The sequence below is a fragment of the Ctenocephalides felis genome, unplaced genomic scaffold, assembly GCF_003426905.1.
Source record: "Ctenocephalides felis isolate EL2017-DRISC unplaced genomic scaffold, ASM342690v1 CF-g0.4_SCAFFOLD_01492, whole genome shotgun sequence".
NCBI classification, from domain to species: Eukaryota; Metazoa; Arthropoda; class Insecta; order Siphonaptera; family Pulicidae; genus Ctenocephalides; species Ctenocephalides felis.
The window spans coordinates 15,390,991-15,412,575 of record NW_020537646.1 but is presented as its reverse complement, the minus strand read 5'-3'; the positions used below and the strand labels follow the sequence as shown (position 1 = coordinate 15,412,575).

At 29.7% G+C, this 21,585-nt stretch overlaps 1 protein-coding gene and 1 pseudogene across 1 annotated transcript in view; one reads left to right on the top strand and one right to left on the bottom strand.

Moving 5' to 3' along the window:
• The window catches only part of LOC113370920 (cyclic nucleotide-gated channel cone photoreceptor subunit alpha-like), a 20,738-nt gene extending 19,358 nt beyond the window's left edge, over positions 1-1,380 (bottom strand). The window contains exons 1-2 of the mRNA XM_026611591.1: positions 1,374-1,380; positions 1,267-1,308 (exon numbers count right to left, since the gene is read on the bottom strand). Coding sequence (XP_026467376.1) covers positions 1,267-1,308; positions 1,374-1,380 — 49 coding nt within the window. The remainder of the gene's footprint in view (positions 1-1,266; positions 1,309-1,373) is intronic.
• A 3,272-nt stretch (positions 1,381-4,652) lies between these two features.
• Positions 4,653-19,380, top strand: LOC113370919 (annotated as a pseudogene).
• Positions 19,381-21,585: the final 2,205 nt, after the last annotated feature.

Here is a 21,585-nt window from a genome sequence, read left to right as displayed (position 1 = left end):
TTATAACAAGTCAATTGCAAATAATTCCAACATAAGTTCAGATATAATTTTAATGTTTGTAATTAGTTTTTATTCTAATTCTATTTTTATTATGATTGACTTTGTAGGTAAATTTAGCCATTTTCAATTAAAATTATTATTTTGTACAATTATCATGCAAAATTCATAGTTTAATATTATAATATTTAATAAAATTATACGTATACTGCATATGTTCTTACTTCTATTTTTTATTTAATAGTTCAATATTTAAATCAAAATGTATATTCAATAAACTATTAGTTAAATATATAGTTAATTAAAAACTTATAATTTAAAAAACACTAAAAAAATTGTGAAACAAAATATTTCCTTCATCAAAATACCTAAAAATTTGTAAAAGAAAAAAAAATTTTGTAAAAATATTTAACAATAATAGTGAAAATGATAAATGATAGTGTTATTAATGATAATAGTAATAATAATTACAATAATATAAGACACTTAAATTTGTTAAAATATCATAAAATAACCTAAAATTTGTTAAATAATATAATTATATTGTAAAAGTATTATAAAGCTTATTAAAATACTTAATAAATTTTTAAAAATATTTGCAAACAAACTAGTTATATTTAAAAATAATTATAATTAACTAAATATAAATAAGTTTATAGTAAATAAATTAAATAATAAATAAATAAGTAATAAAATAGCCAATAATTAATTAAATTATATTAAACCTATAAAATATTGACTTAAGCCTTATTATAATATTATCATACCGATGGCTTGTAAAATTAATAAATGAATAAATAAATAAATACATAAAATTGAATTTTATGTCAAAATTCATTCTAAATTCTTCAGTTGGAATTATTATACTTATGTAATATAAAATATATACAATATACATTAAATGCATATGCACATACATATATCTATATATATGTACTTGCACTTTGATTTAATTATTTTTATTGAATTATAATTAAAGTTTGAAAAACGTTTTTTATTTATATTAATGGATTTACATTAATTTCTATATTTAATATAATTTTGGCCGAAGAGTTATTCAAAACCATTACACCAACTCTTCGACAAAAATTACTCTGAAATATAAAAAATAACATAAATCGATTTATATAAAATAATGAACAGTTTCCAATTTGTTTTATTTATAATTCACTAAATAAAATTAAATAAATCAAAACACAAGCAAACACTAAAAGTTTAGAATAATAAATTATTAGATACTTACTATATATTAATTATATAAAGACTTACCTTTCACTGTAGTTTCACCACGAAGTCCCAGCACAAAAAGACCTAACAGGGTGTTTGTGCCAGCTTTTATAGGGGCAAAAAGGCGCCAAAACAATATAAATCGTTACCGGTCATATTCGTTTATGCCGTTACTAATATTATTCAAATTCAAATCTTATATTTATGTCAAAGATTGTTATCTATGATAAAATAATTTATCTTTGGTTGTTATCTTATCAATAAATAGTTTTGGGTATTAAGCAATTGATAGCGCTAGTGTTGGCAAAATTACAGACAACCTGTCATTGTTTATTTACATTTGGATTTTTGAAGAAAATAAACAAATAAATACAGTCCTAAAAGGTTTTGAATATCTTTTGGATATATTGTAGTGATTATGTGGCTACATATACCAAAATTTAATTAAGTCATAATTTAGTACATTAATAAAAGTTGAACCACTGGGTTTTCCTTTTGAAATCCTATGTTATTTGTCAAATTAATAACTCAATGACTTTCTAAGTAGACAGAATGTAATTTATATAAAAAACTAGTTGGTATTGGTATTTTGCCTTGAGGCAAGTTACATGACCACCCGATATATGTAACTAATCGACTTAATCAATAAAAATAAATTAAGTTATGAGTGATTAAAAGTATTCCGAGTGGATTTATTACACATAATTGAAAGCAAACGAACACGTTAACTCTGAGTATTTTCTAAAAGCAAATTCACAAAATCTACTTTTTTATAATTGAACCAGTTCTCGTAGGACTTTATTATGTTCTTTAATATGTAATACGTTTAGTATGTTCATTAAGACCAAGTACTTATCGTTATACCAAGTAAATCGTCTAATTTTAATTTTAACAAACGTCAAAAAACCACTCATTTTAACAAACTTTGATGATTTTTTAAAATTGAACTACTTGTCATAAGGCCGTTATATTTCAATAAGTTGTATAAGACCATGATATATATCATCAAAAAAAGTTTCATGAAAATCGGCTCAAATTTTTTTTCAACAACGAATTACAAGTAGGCTTGGTAGATTTTTACCTAAAACTAATCAGTATCATTCCCAACTAACATCTTTCGAACAGTTTTTGATTTTTTAAAATCGGTTTATTAGTTTGAGGTTAAATGTGGACGAAAAATTTAACACTTTTTTTCAAATTACAAAGAAACGGCTGGGCAGATCGTATCACAAAACTGGTAAATGATAGTCCTTATTGAGATACATCAAATGGCTTTTAAATTTCGGAAATCTGTTCAGGCGTTTTTGAGAAAACGTCGATCAAAAGTCTAATTTTGACAAATGCCAAAAAAACGAAACCAATTTTTGCAAACTTTGACGAATTTTTAAAGTTAAACGAGTTGTCGTAGGGCCGTAAATTTTTAGTATGATCTAGAAAACTATAGTATCTATCGTCAAAAAAATAATAATAGAAATTGTCGAAAAAAAATTTTTTAACACTCTATTACAAGAAAACGGCCCGGCCGATCTCTACCAAAAACTAATCAGCACGATTCCCAACCAATATCTTTCGAACGGTTTTTGAATTTTCATAATCGATTCAGAACTGCGGGCTAAAATGTGAACGAAAACTTTTTCACCTTTCTTCGATTTACAAAAAAACGGCTCGGTCGATCGTATCGCGAAATTGACAAACGATAGTCCTCATCGAGATAAATGGCTTTTAAATTTTTGAAATCGTTCCAGCCGTTTTTGAGAAAACGTGGATTTACAGCAAAAAATCTGTTCACATACACACACACACATACTTTTTTTGGTCTCATTCGATTCAGAATGGCTTGAAACGTTGAGAAATCATAAAATTAGCGAATCGGATTTTTTGATGAAAACATAAACTTCTCCTTCGGGAAGTTAAAAAAGAGTGGTGTCACTACTTCTCCGTGTTTATAGCTAGATTGAAACTACCAAATCAAGTAGTAAAGATAACAAACGACAAATAGCTCTGATAATTTTGACTTATTTCTGAGTAATTCTTTCTAAAAATCAACGTAATAAAAATAACTGTAATAGAAATTCTTAGCATAAATCGACGTAATTTACAATTATAATCATAATACATATTGACAATAGTAATATAGTGATATCCTGTAACATAATTTACATGTGCTCACATCTTACAAACGACATATTTTATTCAATCTACTTTACTTGAGTCTATACATAATTTGTGTGTGTTACAACTAGCCCCAGGTTTTGGTTTTTGCAAATGGCAGGTGTGATTTTTTTGCAATAAACAAAATAATTGTTTATATATCTTAGCCTCTGGATTCCCAATGAAGGTAGTCACAAGGAATTTCTAATGTGATTTAATATATAACTAGTGGGGTGTATGGCATCGTGCATTAAGGCAAATTGCTGGAACTTCCCGTACCGCAACGAGATGATCGAGGAATATTAAATGTTTTAAAATAGATTATTATAAATATTGTAATATTGTCTAATATTTATAAGAATTATATAAACTGAATTGCAAACTTAAACATATTTGTTTAAAGTACATTAGAACTTTAGTCAGAATTGCGATTAAAATCTGAATTATTTTTGATATACAAAAAAAAACTAGTGGGGTGTATGGCATGGTGCATTAAGGCAAATTGCTGGAACTTCCCGTATCGTAACGAAATGTTCAAGGAATACTGAATGTTTTTAAATAGATTATTATTAATATTGTAACATTGTCTAATATCTATAAGAATTATTTAAACTAAATTGCAAAGTTGAAATTATTTGTTTGAAGTATATTAGAACTATAGTCAGAATTAAAAAAAAATCTGAATTATTTTCGATATACAAAAAAACTAAAAAAAAAAATGGTACAATTTTTTTTTTCCAAAATCAATTATTTTGTTAAAACGCTTAGTTCTCTCAAAAACTGCCATTTTTTGCACATTTAGCTCTGTATCTTCGAAATGGCTGGGCCTGCCATTGCCAAAAACTAATAATCCCAATCATTACTAATTGAATGTTTTTTAGATCATTGAAATCGGATGCTACGTTCAGTCAAAAACTCGAATTCTCTTTTCTGCACTCTTTGCTATGTATCTCCGTAACGGCTGGACCTGCCTTTGCCAAAAACTAATCAGCACATCTCCCTATCAATAGGAATCAAATGTTTTTTAAACCATTCAAATAGGTTGATCCGTGCGCCCGAAAACGTGGACGAAAAATAGTATTCATACATACATACACACACACACACATCCATTTTTTCCTAAGTATGCCAAAATGATCAGAAACCTTCAAAACGTCGAGAAATGTAAAAATTTTCAATTTCGATTTCCGGCCCATTACAATAACACCCTACGGGAAGTTAAAAAACTCAAGTCCATCATATAATATATTTCCATATTTTCAAATTTTCCAGATCTAATGTCTTGCCGCCTGAGCACGCGCCGTGGCACGACAGCTTCGAATAGTCACTGTTCTCAACGTTACTTGTCATCGTCCCGTGACAGTCTTGTCACGTCACCCGGCGGCGGCGGCGGTCACTACACGGCGGTAACCGGTGTCGGCGGCGGCATTCACCATCGGACACCGATTGATGCGACCGCCGAAACCGCCCTTAGCGATCTGGACATCAGCGCGGCGAGGAGGGATGCGAGGACTAGGTGAGATAAGATAAGATGATACAGAATACAGTTATGGAATTTTATGAAAATTTGGTAGAAACAATCATAAATGTGTTAAGTTATGTTTAACTTAACGGATTTATGATTGTTTTTATTTTATGAATCGAATATTTATAGCATTAATTGGTCGATAATTCAAAAATAAAAAGTTCAAATATGTTCAAATTCACTTAGTTTAGAACTGGGTAAAATTCAAATAACAAGTGTAATAAGAGTTGTTATGGTTTCATTTTTTTGCTACAAGGATGAATTTTTAATATAAAATTGTTGAACAAATAATTTCTAGTTTTTGGTTTTGAGAATATCCATATTACCGTTTTCAAAATCAACTGTCTTTCTGAATCAAAGGATTATCAAATTATTGATTCGGAATATATTATATAGTATTATATAGAGTAAGGTTGCTCAAGTCGTACCATTGCCTAAGACGTACACTGGCTATATTTTGTTAAATATTTGGTTGGTACCATTGGATGAAACTATCTGCCTAAGTAAGGTTGCGCGACTTTGTGAAATAGAATTAATTAAAAAGTAAATTTTTGTTATTAATTTTGACTCAGTTGCAAGCTTTTTATGGCAAAAATATGATACTTAAATTTTTGAAAAATGTAAAAGTACCTATTTTAAATATAAAAATTAAAATTTTACTAATTGGTAGTCATAAGGCAACTAAACAAAGATTCAATATAATATTTATTTTTATTTTTTCTCTAAATAATATAACATTATTTTTTATGAGATACGACTTCAATAACCTTATTCGATATTATGTTATAGGTTTAATACTATTTCTGGTAGGCATAATAAATGTTTAGTTATATTATATCAAAAAAAATTATACTTTAAAACAAAATGCATAATCTTCAATACTTATATATTTAGTATGCGCTTTTATAATCATATTAGATTTAACTAGGCCATTGTGAATCACATATAAACAAGGTACAAAATCATTTCCTGATTTTGACGTAAACATTTTTTTTACGTTTTCTTTACGTCTTTTTAAAAAGTTAAAAAGAAAACAAAGAAACAAAGATTAAAGAAACTATTATTCATTAATTCACAAATAATTATTTGTATAAAAATGTCACAAAACACTTAACAATTGAAACTACACCCCATTTGTCAAGTCCAATATAAAATCACGAAAAAATATAAATAACAACCTTAAATTTTTTACACTTGCTAAAAATATGAATTTGTTGATTCTTGTAATTAATCATATACGTTTGTCGGATTTGATATTATAATCAATTACAATATATAGAAAAATTACTCAAAATTTTCAATTAGTCAAGTTATTTTAAAATAAATATATGAATGCATGTTTTGTATGATTTTGTATCACGAGTAATTTAGAGTACTAGATTTTAATACAAAACTAGTGGGGTGGGTGGCATCGTGCCTTAAGGCAAATTGCTGGAACTTCCCGTACCGTAACGAAACGTTCGAGGAATATTGAATGTTTTCAAATAGATTATTATAAATATTGTATTATTGTCTAATATTTATAAGAATTATATAAACTGAATTGCAGAGTTGAAATTATTTGTTTAAAGTATATTAGAACTATAGTCAGAATTAAAATAAAATCTGAATTATTTTCGATATACAAAAAATTAAAAAAAAAAAAAAAAAAAAAAAAAAAAAAAAAAAATGGTACAAAATTTTTTTTTCCAAAATCAATTATTTTGTTAAGACAAGCAGAAAGTTCTTTGAATCAATTGAATCGGACGCTTAGTTCTCTCAAAAACTGCCATTTTTTGTACATTTAGCTCTGTATCTCCGAAATGGCTGGGCCTGCCTTTGCGAAAAACTAATAACCCTTTCTCCCAATCATTACTAATGGAATGTTTTTTAGATAATTCAAATCGGATGCTCCGTTCTCTCAAAAACTCGATTTCTATTTTCTGCACTCTTTGCTCCTTATCTCCGTAACTGCTGGACCTGTCTTTGCCAAAAACTAATCAGCTCTTCTCCTTATTAATAGGAATCGAATGTTTTTTAAACCATTCAAATCGGTTGATCCGTACGCCCGAAAACGTGGACGAAAATTTGTATCCATACATACATACACACACACACACACACACACACACACACACACACACACACACATCCATTTTTTCTGAGGTATGCCAAAACGTTCAGAAACCTTCAAAACGTCGAGAAATGTAAAAATTTTCAATTCCGATTTTCGGCCCATTACAATAACTTACCCTACGGGAAGTTAATAAAATAACCACCTTAAATTTTTTATCTTTGGTAATTTTTATAAATTTGAAATTTGTCAAATCTAAGAATTGGTATTATGAATTAGTCGATTGGTAAAGAATCTGTAAAAATATAACTGAAAATCTTCAAATAGTCAAATTATCAAAATATATTAAGTTGAACTCGTTAAGAACTGAACGCGTTAAGCAACTTTGAATATTTATGCCTATGTTTTTAGTTTTTATACTTGAATTATCTTAAACTTTTTACTCTTAAATAAAAAATTATATCTTTATAAGATTCTATTGCCTTGGAGTTTAGAAAATGGTACTAACACCCTTAAAATTTGTTACTCTTGCCAGTTTTGAAAATTGACTACTGTCAAAATTGATATGCGTTAGACGTTTTTATAAGAATATGTAAAAATATTACTTAAAATCTTTAAATATTAAAAAAAAAATTAAGTAGAATGCACATTTGTTTATGTATGATTATGTATAGTATCACAATTATGAAAATTATGTATACTTACAACAAGATTTAACTTAAAATATATTTAATTTGATTGCGCTATTGATCAGACTTTGATTAGTTTAAAATGTTACTGATTCACAATTCGCAATTTAATTAATCGATAACTAAATATTTATAGTCGATGAATGTGGAGTTTAAGTTGGTAAGAGTATTCTTTTCCTCACAATAACCTAATTATACCCCAACATAATGTGAAACCGATTATTACCATCCGGTACAAATGATGTTTGTCTATTCCTTATTCAAACACTAAGAGCGCTCACAAATTGGCTGTGTATACGAATGTCGGAAATTAGAGTATTTGCATTTAAGAATTAATTCGCGATGCTTTGCTGTTGGAGCAATGAAGCAGGGGCTGCGGCACAGTGAACGGCGGAGTGAATGAGAGTGAATGAGCGTTTCACATTCAGTTTGCACCGTTGAATATTATATGAGAAGCAAAGTTCACTTAGAAACTTCACACACACAAAGATGGTGGAAGGTGCTCTGAACTAACTTCTGTTTAGAAATAACACAAATTCCCTCGCAAAACCAGAAATCCAGTCGGCTCCGCGTTCAATTCATCTTGGATTACATTCATATTAATAGCATTTATGCATGGGAAGTGTAGTTATTACTCGTGTATGATATTATAAGAATTTATGCATAAGAATTATTTTCTTATCTCGTGTAATATTTTGTGCTGGCAGTTCTCACTTTAATATAGATGTAAAAGTGTAAACATCTGCAAGATGGCTCTAAATAGCTTTTATGGAGACAGTTTTTACACAATAGAGATTAAATTGGTTTTGACTTCATATAAATGAAATTTGTTCACATAAACTAACAAAATAAAGTATATTCATAATGTAGAATATGCATGAATTACAGCATTAATAAAGTAAACTTTTTTATGCGATATATAAATAAAAACTAGTGGGGCGCATGGCATCGTGCCTTAAGGCGAATTGCTGAAACTTCCCGTACCAAATTTTTTTAGAGAATAACATTTTTGAAAAAAGTTTACTGTGAAAATATTAGATTTTTGAGAAACTATAAATTTTTGACAAAAATTTACTTTTTTTCTTTAAAAAAAAAGACTTTTAAAAAAAAAATTATTTTGAAATATTTTGGAAATTCTGAACTTATTTTCAAAGCAGTCGTACTGCTTTAACTGCGCCGCATCGCCGTCCAACAGACAAACATTGATACGGAACCCCTAGGAACGTAAACAAAATTTATACTTATTGTTAAAATCTGCATAAAATATCTGATAATTTGATGTGCATATGTTTAATGATCATTTTTGACCGCTAAATTGCTTTTTTTTTACTTTTTTTACTAGATCTCCGAAACTAAATTATTTAAATCGGACGGACCGTTCTCTTAAAAACTGAGTTACCGTTTTTGGCACTTTTTGCCCCATATCTTCGGAACGGCTAGACCTGCCTACGCCAAAAACTAATCAGCATGCCTCGTTATCAATACGATTCGAATGTTTTTTGAATTATTCAAATTGCTTCACCAGTGTTCCCGAAATCGTCGACGAAAATTTGTATCCGCACAGACATACATACACGCATAAACACACACATACACACACACACACATACATCCATTTTTTCTAAGGTATGCCAAAATGTTCAGAAGGTTTTGAAATCGATTTTTTTTCGATTACTATAACTTGCCCTATCAAACCCCATAAAATATTGTAGGCCTATGAGAAGTGGTTTAATTATTGCTTGTGATTTACAAAGTTTTAATAATTTTATATAATTTTTCTGATTGGTTTCTGTTTCGATGCAAGTGACTTTCTATTGCATTCCTTAATCAATCATATATTGGCCTGTGATTTAGTTGGGTCAAGTTTCAAAGAATACAATTTCTTAGAAAGGCAAATTAATGACTGAGGAACTGTTTATTTGCAGGATGCACTATAATACAAGAGATTTTTTAATAGAACAAAATAGTGCAATAACAGAGCTTAGGTTTTATCACTGCATTCCTGTATGAAAGGTTTTAAAATATATTTATATAGACTAGGGTTGAGCTTTTGGCGTTAACAGATAATATACTAAATATTAATATTGACATATTGTCCCAGAAGGTTTCGATTAACAAAATGAAAGTTTGTGCGCGAAATCATATAGTACATGTCTTGTAAATGGTTCACAAAAGCAAATTATTTTTTTGGATCACTAAAGGCGGATTAATGACTGAGGAACTGCTTATTTGCAGGATGCACTATGTATCAGATTTTTTTTATGTAACAAAATAATGCAATAACAGAGCTTAGGTTTTATTATCACTTTCCTGTATGAATATTATTAAAATATATCTATATAGACCAGGGTTGAGCTTTTCGCTTTTTGCGTTAACAGATAATATACTAAATATTAATATTGACATATTGTCCCAGAAGGTTTCGATTAACCAAATTAAAGTTTGTATGCAAAATCATATAACACAAGTGTTATAAATGGTTCACAAAAGCAAAATATTTTTTAGGATCACTAGATTTAGGATAATTGAAATTTCTACTTAAATCAACCAAACTATGATGAAATTTGATATGATGTATGATGACAAACGTAAAGGACTACCCACAATTCGTATCCTGTTAATGTATTTAGGATCATGTTCACTGTATTCTGGAATTAAATATCGTTGTTGAGTTACAATATATATTGGCTTATCATATCACATTTGCAATTGGCTAGCATAATGATTTACTCTCGAAACATCTGCAATGCAGATTACTTTCTATTATAATTGCAAAAGTATGATTCAGTATTCTCTTTATTTTATGCATGTTAATAGCTAATTAATTCCATGCTTGAACTTTACGCGTGCTATACATTCTACGCCAGATTTTACATTATCTAAGTTATATTGTAAATTCTTGCTCGAACAATATATACTATACCGGTATTTCTATTTAGATATATGGCTTCATATATATAGTACTCTATTTGAAGCCACAAGCGCTGCTAAGCATTTAATAATTTATCAGAAAACCGCCGTGTTTAAAGTTTGACGGTACTTAGAAAACGTAAATTATTTAGTATATATTTGTTATATGAATAATTCTAGGTGGTAATTAACAATTAAGATTATTGTGTTTATTTATAGGCCAAATTAATTATTGTGATTATACGGCTATGAAATTCTAATCTGTAAATTGATTTTAACTCTTTCCACTCGCGAATTACGAGATTTATATGAATTTTGCCGCCGGAGTGGCGGCATCCGAGTGGAAAGGGTTAATATTAGTTGAGCATATTTTTTAATGTATTCATTGCTGCCAATATGTGCTAGGGTAACAGACCAAAATAGTTGAATTCTAGTTGTTCTACTGAAACAGTCGAAAGCAAAAGACTATTGTAAGTTTGTAAGACTAGAATTAAAAGATTATCTTTCAAGGTATATTTTATAAAAGCAATTGCTTTTTAATTAAGATCTGAACACAACACATATTGAAATACGTGTAGTGCAGTATATACGAGGTGTGTTCAAAAAGTACCCGGAATTACTAATAATTAAATTTCGCGGGTCTGGAGTGTCTGATTGTCAAAATTTTTTTTATTGTGTTGGTATACATGCCCCTAAAGTATGATGAAATTTTCAGCTATATTCACTGTTTACTTTGTCTGTGGTAGTCGCTAAGGTTCGACGTGTTTTTCTGAGCTCGGCGATTTTACAATGGAAGAATTGAAAAGTCAAAGAATTTGTATTAAATTTTGCGTAAAAAATGAAATAAAGTGTTGCAAAGTGCAAAAATTCACCAGATATGGCTCCGTGTGACTTTTTCCTATTCCCAAAGTTGAAGAGACCCATGAAAGGACGGCGGTTTTCCTCGATTGAAGAAAATCGCTGAGAGTGCTCAAGGACATATCAAAAAGTGAATATCAAGGGTGCTTCGAAAATTGGAAAAAACGCTGGCATAAGTGTATTATATCTGGGGGGGACTACTTTGAAGGGGACCACATTAATGTAGACGAATAAATAAATATTTTTTTGAAAAAACGAAAATTCCGGGTACTTTTTGAACAGACCTCGTATACCTACTACTGCAATAGGTTCTGAGTCCATTAATATTCGATATACCCAAAATATTGATGTCCCCAAATTTTCATTTCCAGACTGAAATATCCCGTTACTGGTGCAACATATGGCAGTGGCTGCGACACCGCCCTATTGGGTGCGGGGGGCCGGAGGGGCACTGGATGCTCCGCGGGGACCAATGCCCCTTCCACGAATCACCTGGGCAGTGCCACTGGCAGCTGTAACGGAACTGACAGGTGCGTTGAAATACGGAAATACGGAAAATACGATTCTCATTCAAGGCACAAGTCCATTTTGACTACAGATTAGCACTTCGTACATTTGTCACATGAAACTATTATTTGGATAAAAGTTGATTTATATATCTTATTTTTGAAGTAAAACTTTTTTAGGCGCGACTAGGGTGTAAATCCGTACAAATGCAACGGAAGTGCGTTACGGCATATAAGATAAGATAAGAGTCGAGCCAATGATTCGTCATTCGCTCTCGATGATATCATTTCTATACGAGTCGATTGTGATTAGTTGTCGCGTATGTGAATAGAGATCTGTCGTTGTATGCGTACCGATATCAATAAGAAAATCGGCATAGATTAATAAACATTTTAAAGTTACAACGTGGTACAAATCTTGATTTAATGAAAAATGCCTGAATCAGAAGAATATTTTACCCTGTCCCCCGTAAATAATTATAATGAAAATAATAAAACAATTGCAGCATTTGCGCAGTGTATGAAACATAAGTTTATTGAAATAATTTCAATATTATTCGTAGTTTCTATAAATCTTTGAAGTTATTGAAATGGAAAATATTTTTTAGGCAAAACAGATATTACAGCTGTTTAAAGAATGAGGTTATATCACCAGCGAAAACGTAAACAAAATACCATCAGTCAATGAATGTATGTTAATTTTAATTACATGAAGTTCTTTAAACACAATTATTACATGATGAGTGAAGTTACGAAAACAATATTTGTTTAGGCGTTGTTTGACATAATCCACTGTGCGAACTAATATTATAGAAGTTATCAATCAGCAATTACTTTATTTCTCTATCGAAGGTTCATTTCTAAATGCTAAATACAATGACAAACCGATCATGTCTTATTTGAAAGTATGACTTTAATTACATTATTGTTTTTAAATATTATACATATTTTTATATATAATTTATAATTTATCATTATATAAATGTGTATAATGGTTGACACTAATAAATATATGCATCACGTGTGTTACCATATTACTAATAAACATTATTCAAAATTGTTATATGATGTATTTATTTTTACTTAAATGCCATCTTGTACAGTAGCAAATAAGTTTTACTTCAATCGCGTGTGAACCTTACGCGCACTCTTTTTTTTAAAATTAGTGCTAAATGTGTAGTAATAAATTATCTCTTTATCTCGAAGTTGTAATTGTAATATATAATTAATTTATTATATTTTTTTTCTAGACGTACAAGGAGTGCCTCGTATCCGACTCGGCCCAAGCATCGAGTGACAAATTGGTCGTTCTTGTTCGATCCCGCCGGACGGTTTATCTACTATTGGTCAATGGTCGTCTCATTGGCATTTCTCTACAATTTCTGGGTCATCATATACAGATTCGCATTTCAGGAAATTACGAGTAAGCATAACAATTTAATTCCTTTTGTAATAAACTAAGCTATATAGCATTTAGGTACTTAACATTTAAACTAGGATAGTAATATTGTGTAGTAGGTAATTAAACCCGTCCGGTATTCAAAATTTGATACTGCAATGAATAAGGTTAGTTAACGTGTTATTATTGCAAATTGGAGATAAATTGTTCGAGATTTCATGATTAAGTTGATGGTTTAAATTGGTGTCATTACTTTGATGGGATAATATGATTTATTTTTCTATTTTATTACAGCATCTAATGGGTTGCTATTTTGCTCTGTGGTTTGATGCTATACACAATATTATTCACATCTAATTTGAAATCATTTAAATACTAATTTAATTCAACAAGAGATTGCAATTTTTTTATAATGTTTTCATTTTATAATGTTTTTATATTATAATGTTAATACATTATAATATGACATTAGCAATGATAAAACATAATATTATAAATTAATTTAATAACTTTTAATTTATTTTTACCTTTTTACCTCTTATCATTATACATAATATTTAATTATCATATGGAATTTATAGTATTATTGATGTTATTTTCAATAGTTTGGTGCGAGGTATACCTAATGCATTAATAAATGTAAATGGCAATCAAATACTCCAACTCATAAAATATTATATTTGAAATATTATTCACGAATCAGTTTGATAGCATCTATTATCATTTCATGCCTATAGTATTTTTGCACTAATTTATTTATTTGTAATCATATTGAATTTAAAAAGATTAGGAAGGTTGCACAAAGCATATAAATTGTGAACAGATGGCCAAAAACATCCAAAATGATATATAATAAAAAAATTAAAATCACATTTATAAGAAGTTCAAGAAACAGTTTGATAGAAGCTATATTTATTTCATATACTTAGTATTTTTGCACTAAGTGATTTTTTTCTGTTGTAGAAAATTCATAGTGCTATAAATTAAAGTAGTATTGGTGAACAGTTGGCCAAATACGTTCATAATTCTATAATAAGAAAATTAGGATAATATTTACTCAGGGTCAGTTTGATATCAGCTACAATCATTCCAAGTCTGTAGTAATTTTGAACTGATTAATGTATTTGCAATTTAGAGCACAAAATGTATCAATTTTAACCATAAAACTATAGAAAAATATAAAAACATCAAACATAATTAACAATGAAAAAACAATTAATCCTTTCACTTTAACCTACTATGTTTTCAAGGGACACGTATCAAAGTTTAGGAAAATATCTTATAACATATTTCTATAGTTAGGAATTGATATGAAATTTTACTGAACATAGTTCGACATTTGTTTGTTTGATACGCATTATGTGTTGTGATGTAGTTGGTTTAGACCAGTGATTTCTAAAGTCCATGGCAACTTTCAAGGGGTCCACGGCAGGGAAAACAAAATTTGGGGTTCATACATATGAATGGTAAAGTATATTAACAATGTGTGTCAAGTTGCATCAAAATCGCAACATGCATTTTTGAAAACGTACTATCTGTTTCAATACTAGTATTGAGAGCGGAGCCAGCCATCGATCAACCTGGCATATCTCAAAAACTATTGACCGATTTAACTTTAAATTTCTGTCATAGATTTAGTAAAGTGTAATGACAATGTATGGCAAGTTTCATCAAAATCGAATTATGCATTTTTGAAAACGTACAATCTTTTACAAACACTAGTATTGAGAGCGGAGCCAGCCATCGATCAACCTTGCATATCTCAAAAACTATTGAACGATTCAACTTTAAATTTTTGTCATAAATTTAGTAAAGTATAGTAATAATGTATGTCGAGTTTCATCAAAATCGAGTTATGCATTTTTGAAAACGTACAATCTTTTACAATACTAGTATTGAGAGCGGAGCCAGCCATCGATCAACCTTGCATATCTCAAAAACTATTGAACGATTCAACTTTAAATTTCTGTCATAAATTTAGTAAAGTGTAGTAACAATGTATGTCAAGTTTCATCAAAATCGAATTATGCATTTTTGAAAACGTACAATCTTTTACAATACTAGTATTGAGAGCGGAGCCAGCCATCGATCAACCTTGCATATCTCAAAAACTATTGGCCGATTCAACTTTAAATTTCTGTCATAAATTTAGTAAAGTGTAGTAACAATGTATGTCAAGTTTCATCAAAATCGAATTATGCATTTTTGAAAACGTACAATCTTTTACAATACTAGTATTGAGAGCGGAACCAGCCATCGATCAACCTTGCATATCTCAAAAACTATTGAACGATTCAACTTTAAATTTCTGTCATAAATTTAGTAAAGTGTAGTAACAATGTATGTCAAGTTTCATCAAAATCGAATTATGCATTATTGAAAACGTACAATCTTTTACAATACTAGTATTGAGAGCGGAGCCAGCCATCGATCAACCTTGCATATCTCAAAAACTATTGAACGATTCAACTTTAAATTTCTGTCATAAATTTAGTAAAGTGTAGTAATAATGTATGTCAGTTTCATCAAAATCGAATTATGCATTTTTGAAAACGTACAATCTTTTACAATACTAGTATTGAGAGCGGAGCCAGCCATCGATCAACCTTGCATATCTCAAAAACTATTGAACGATTCAACTTTAAATTTTTGTCATAAATTTAGTAAAGTGTAGTAATAATGTATGTCAAGTTTCATCAAAATCGAATTATGCATTTTTGAAAACGTACAATCTTTTACAATACTAGTATTGAGAGCGGAGCCAGCCATCGATCAACCTTGCATATCTCAAAAACTATTGAACGATTCAACTTTAAATTTCTGTCATAAATTTAGTAAAGTGTAGTAACAATGTATGTCAAGTTTCATCAAAATCGAATTATGCATTTTTGAAAACGTACAATCTTTTACAATACTAGTATTGAGAGCGGAGCCAGCCATCGATCAACCTTGCATATCTCAAAAACTATTGAACGATTCAACTTTAAATTTCTGTCATAAATTTAGTAAAGTGTAGTAACAATGTATGTCAAGTTTCATCAAAATCGAATTATGCATTTTTGAAAACGTACAATCTTTTACAATACTAGTATTGAGAGCGGAGCCAGCCATCGATCAACCTTGCATATCTCAAAAACTATTGAACGATTCAACTTTAAATTTCTGTCATAAATTTAGTAAAGTGTAGTAACAATGTATGTCAAGTTTCATCAAAATCGAATTATGCATTTTTGAAAACGTACAATCTTTTACAATACTAGTATTGAGAGCGGAGCCAGCCATCGATCAACCTTGCATATCTCAAAAACTATTGAACGATTCAACTTTAAATTTCTGTCATGAATTTAGTAAAGTGTAGTAACAATGTATGTCAAGTTTCATCAAAATCGAATTATGCATTTTTGAAGACGCACAATATGTTTCAATACTAGTATTGAAAACGGAGCCAGCCACCCATCAACCTCGCATATTTCAAAAACTATGAATGTTCCACTTTAAATTTTGGTCACAATATTGGTGAAGTACAGTAACAATGTGTGTCAAGATTCATCAAAATCAAATTATGCATTTTTGAGAACATATTATCTGAGGATGGTTGGAGGAAAAGTTCAACCATGAATTCAAAGCAATTTTGTGGGTTGATTAATCATAAAAAACATCGCAAGTTAAAGTAAAAATATTAATCCAAATTAAGACATTTATTAATTGAGGTCATAATAATAATAAAAAAGATGTTAACAAGGTGTGTTGTGATCCAATACATGGAGCTCCATAATTCATTTTCATTGACATGGACCCTTGGAAAGTTGTCATGGTCTCGTAGGTACTGGGACTGGGACCACTTTGGGAATCACTGGTTTAGAGAGTATAATTACTGGAATCAAATTGAACCTTTGTGCCCCCTTATTCGACTATAAACTTTATCTTTAACAGAAGTAACAGAAGTTTTCTACAAAAAAAAATATTCTTGTTCTAGTTGCCAAGTACAGTCATTATGTTACAATAAGACATTTTTTACCTCATTTCTCTAATTGATTTTCTCAATTTCTCTGCAGGAGACACACTCTCAACGTGGTTCGCACTAGATTACTTCTTCGCTGACTTCCTGTATCTCTTGGACATTATGATTCATTTCCGGACTGGCTACTTAGAGGACGGCGTCCTTCAGACGGACGCGGTCAAATTGAGGCATCATTACATGAATTCAACGACATTCTACATAGACTGCTTATGTCTTCTACCATTGGACTTTCTATATTTATCCATAGGATTCAATTCAATACTCAGGTCGTTTCGTCTAGTCAAAATTTATCAGTTCTGGGCCTTCATGGACAGAACAGAAAGGCATACGAACTATCCAAATTTATTCAGATCGCTGAGTCTTATTCATTACTTGTTAGTGATATTTCATTGGAATGGCTGTTTATATCATATAATAGCAAAAAATAATGGTTTGGTAGTAAAAATTGGGTCTTTCATGACTCGGAGAGTTCTGACGTTGTGAAGCAATACTTGCAGAGTTATTACTGGTGCACGTTGGCGCTCACCACGATAGGTAATAATAATTTACATTTTTTTATTCATAAATATCAATGTATAATGCTTTCTTACTTACAATCATTTTTTTAGGTGATTTGCCAAGGCCTCGTAGTAAAAGTGAATACATTTTTGTAATTGCTCAATTATTATTCGGTTTACTATTATTTGCCACAGTACTTGGACATGTGGCAAACATTGTCACATCGGTTAGTACAGCGAGGAAGGAGTTTCAGGGTAAGTGCAAAAAATTAATTTATATCTAAATATTTGAAAATTATCTAAACCGTTGCAATATCTATATCTAACCTATCTAAGTAAAGTTGGTGAATATAAATATCTCATGCAAGGCAAGATATAAATAATATTATGTTTTATATGTGTTTGCATCCAAATGTGCATATATCTGCGCATTGCGGACGTCATATTTTCGATACGATTTAGTGTCGTAATAAAATCTTATCCATTCGACCGCAAACGGACCCTACTATATTAAAAACTGTCTGACATCGGCAAAATAAGATTTAATACCACATCAAATTCCCGCTTTGCCTCAAAAGTTAGAGAAGCGTGTAATAATTTAGCCAGTCAGATTGCAACCGAATATTTTCAACCCTCAAACCTCATATTTTATTCAGATTATATTTTTATAATTCTTTGAATTTTTGAATTCGAGAGCATAATCGCATCACAACTTCCATTCATTTAAGTTATATCAAAAACTACCTACGTGGCCATTAAATTTCGAATTACTGTAATTCTATAAATTTGGTTTAGTTTAGTTTTGCCTGGGTTAGTTTATAGTGCCTCCCGTACTTTTTCTTGCTATGCGAATATAGGTGTGTTATTTTATTGCCAGAATTTATATGCTGCGTTAAAATTTAGTGTCGAATTACTTTTCCAATACGTGAGAGGAAAAATTGAATATCATGCAGTGTGGGATTGTTCATCTATATACTAGAATATAAACTAGTAGATATATACACTTTGTCGATATGTTTTTATTCCTAGAATCAATTAAAATCTACTAAATATTGCTAGAACTAATATTTAAAAATTATTGTTATTTTTTAATTCATGACAAAAGTTTACAAAATCACTTATGAATGCGTACATTTACACTCAACGATATTTAAAATCTGCGCCTGCTACTTGGCTGGTTTATGCTCTCAGGGTGGCTCATGGTTTATTCGTTTTTTATAATAATGACTTGCATATTTCAGAAATTTTCATAATTTTTAATTTCGACTTTATATTATCCATAATAATACTTCATATTTTTAATAAAACTTTAGCACCTATAAAAATCTGCAAATGCCTTCAGAGCAAAACACCATATAAACTCAACTCTGCCATTGTCTTTATTGCAATAACAACAAAGTGACACTTGAATTTCATGTTTATCGTCAAGCGGACATCATTCTACGACATGTTTTATATTAAAAAATAACATTACGAGTTGTAATATAATAAAGGTTATGAATATAATTTTATGAGCAGATCAACTTCTCGAAGACGTCGGATTTTAAGTAGATATGAAATAGTTTCATGTGCCGGTAACTTGGAATTGCATTTTTATGTTTAGTGTTATTGTATTTATGTACTTTATTGAAATTTAGCAAAACATTACTTTTGTTGTTTAATCTACACTATAGCCGTTTGGAACAGTTCATTAAATTAAAATTAACAGTTATGAAAATTGGTAGCAGAATATCAATATTGTTGACGAATATAAAGTATAGCATTTTTATATAAATATATTACTAATTTAAGTATTATATAATTAATATTATATTAAATGTTTCAAATATGGTTAAGTTTTGCAGTCTTTTCATTTAATCCGTTTTTTCTAGCTTAATATTTGCGGAATGCCATATAGTTGCCCTGGAACTAAAAATTGTATATAGATATAAAAATAACAAAGTTAAAGATAATAATTTAGCCTAATAATTTAGCTTGAAATATAATTTTTATATTTTGGAGTATGAGATTTAGCATATTTTTCATAATTTAAACACTTCTAATTGCACATACAAGTACGAAAATTTATCAAAATGGAAATGTAATATTATTAATGCAACAACTGCATTCAAATAGATTGCGTACAGCAATAACGCATCAGAATATTTGCATTATTCAACATGGAATTTGAACGATTTTTTGCTATAAAGTACTCAAACAAAAGATCAACTCCGAATATTTAATTGTCCAATTTTATTGTCTATCATCGATTTGAGGGGAGAGTATTTTGGTCTAGAGGCATGAGTTTTATGCGATGTTAGATATAATCTATTTTTTTTCTTACTATATTTTTTACAAGTTATTATGTTTTGAGAATATAAAAAATCTATAAATATAAATAGTTGTAAATTTTCAATGCTAGAAGGTAAGCAAGTAGATGATATAAAAAATTAATGTTCCTTATTATACCCATAACTTTAGCCGAAGAAGAAAAAATATATGCAGTATTATTCTAGAATAATGTCGCTATGGTATGAACTAAGGTCAAGATAAATTAATTGTTTTGTTAAATAAAATATTTTATCTACAATTTTTTTAATATTATTGAATTTTTTAAAAGTAAAATCGAATTTTGTAAAGTAAAAATCGGAATTTGCGAATTGGCGCAGCTCACTATAACTAAATTGGTCCGTAGTAGTTGAGAAATCGTGGCTATCGAGAAAGTCAGTTTTGAGAAAAAAGCGTTTAAAATTTCATTCAAATTCAATAGTCACTCAGCTTTCTAAGACGCAAATTTCAAGAACACTGAAAAAGAAGCTTTCCAAAGATAATTTTGAAGACCTTTAGCACTACCACATCTTTGTAGAAATGAACAGAAAAGGCAAATCACTCATTGAAGTGATTCTCCAACTATCGATATGCAAAATTATCACAATAATTTGTGTGTTTTGAATGTGTGTGCATAAGTGTGATTGAATAGTATATTCAAATAACTCATAGAATTGTAATATATTCTAATTGAAAAAAATGCGCAGGAAGGAAACAAAAACAATTTGAATTATGAAAATCCTTATGTACACATATTCTTGAAGTAACATTTTAGAAAATTAAAAAAATACTTTTTTTTAAATTTTAGATATACCCCCTTAAATTAATTAACTTTAATGGTTATTAGTAAGGTATGACACAGAGCAAGATAACAATTATCATAAATTATTTATTATTTATAAATATAACGTACTCTATTTGTTAATTAAACAATTTCACAGTAAATACAAAGCTGTTTCTCTTCACTTCTGCTGATTTTGCGTTCTTTCCAAATTGATATCTAATATATCAGTTGCTGTTAAATTAGTCGACCCAGCGAATCCACCAATAATGCAACTCTGCCGACCAGCTTATAATTTAGATTTGCTCGTTCCACTCCTAACCCTTCGCTATCCTACTAAGGGTATACCACTTTACAATATCTTGGCTCAATCTATACAGATTTTCGTCGATAAAACCCGGTGAACCGCTGAACACCCCATATTCTATCCCGCACATGAGTCAGCATGACGACGTATCGTCCGCTGCGTCGCGGTGGAGACGACGTCGCGTCGCTTTTGAATCGCCGCCGTCGACGATCGAAACACGATTCATCAGTGTCACCAACCTGCCAATCCCGTTTCCATCTCCCACAAAGGAATACGATGCAAGAGCTTTTTGCACGGCGAGCTTTGTGGCGGTGCTTCATGCTTGCCACGTACGCGTGTTAGCTTATTGTATATAAT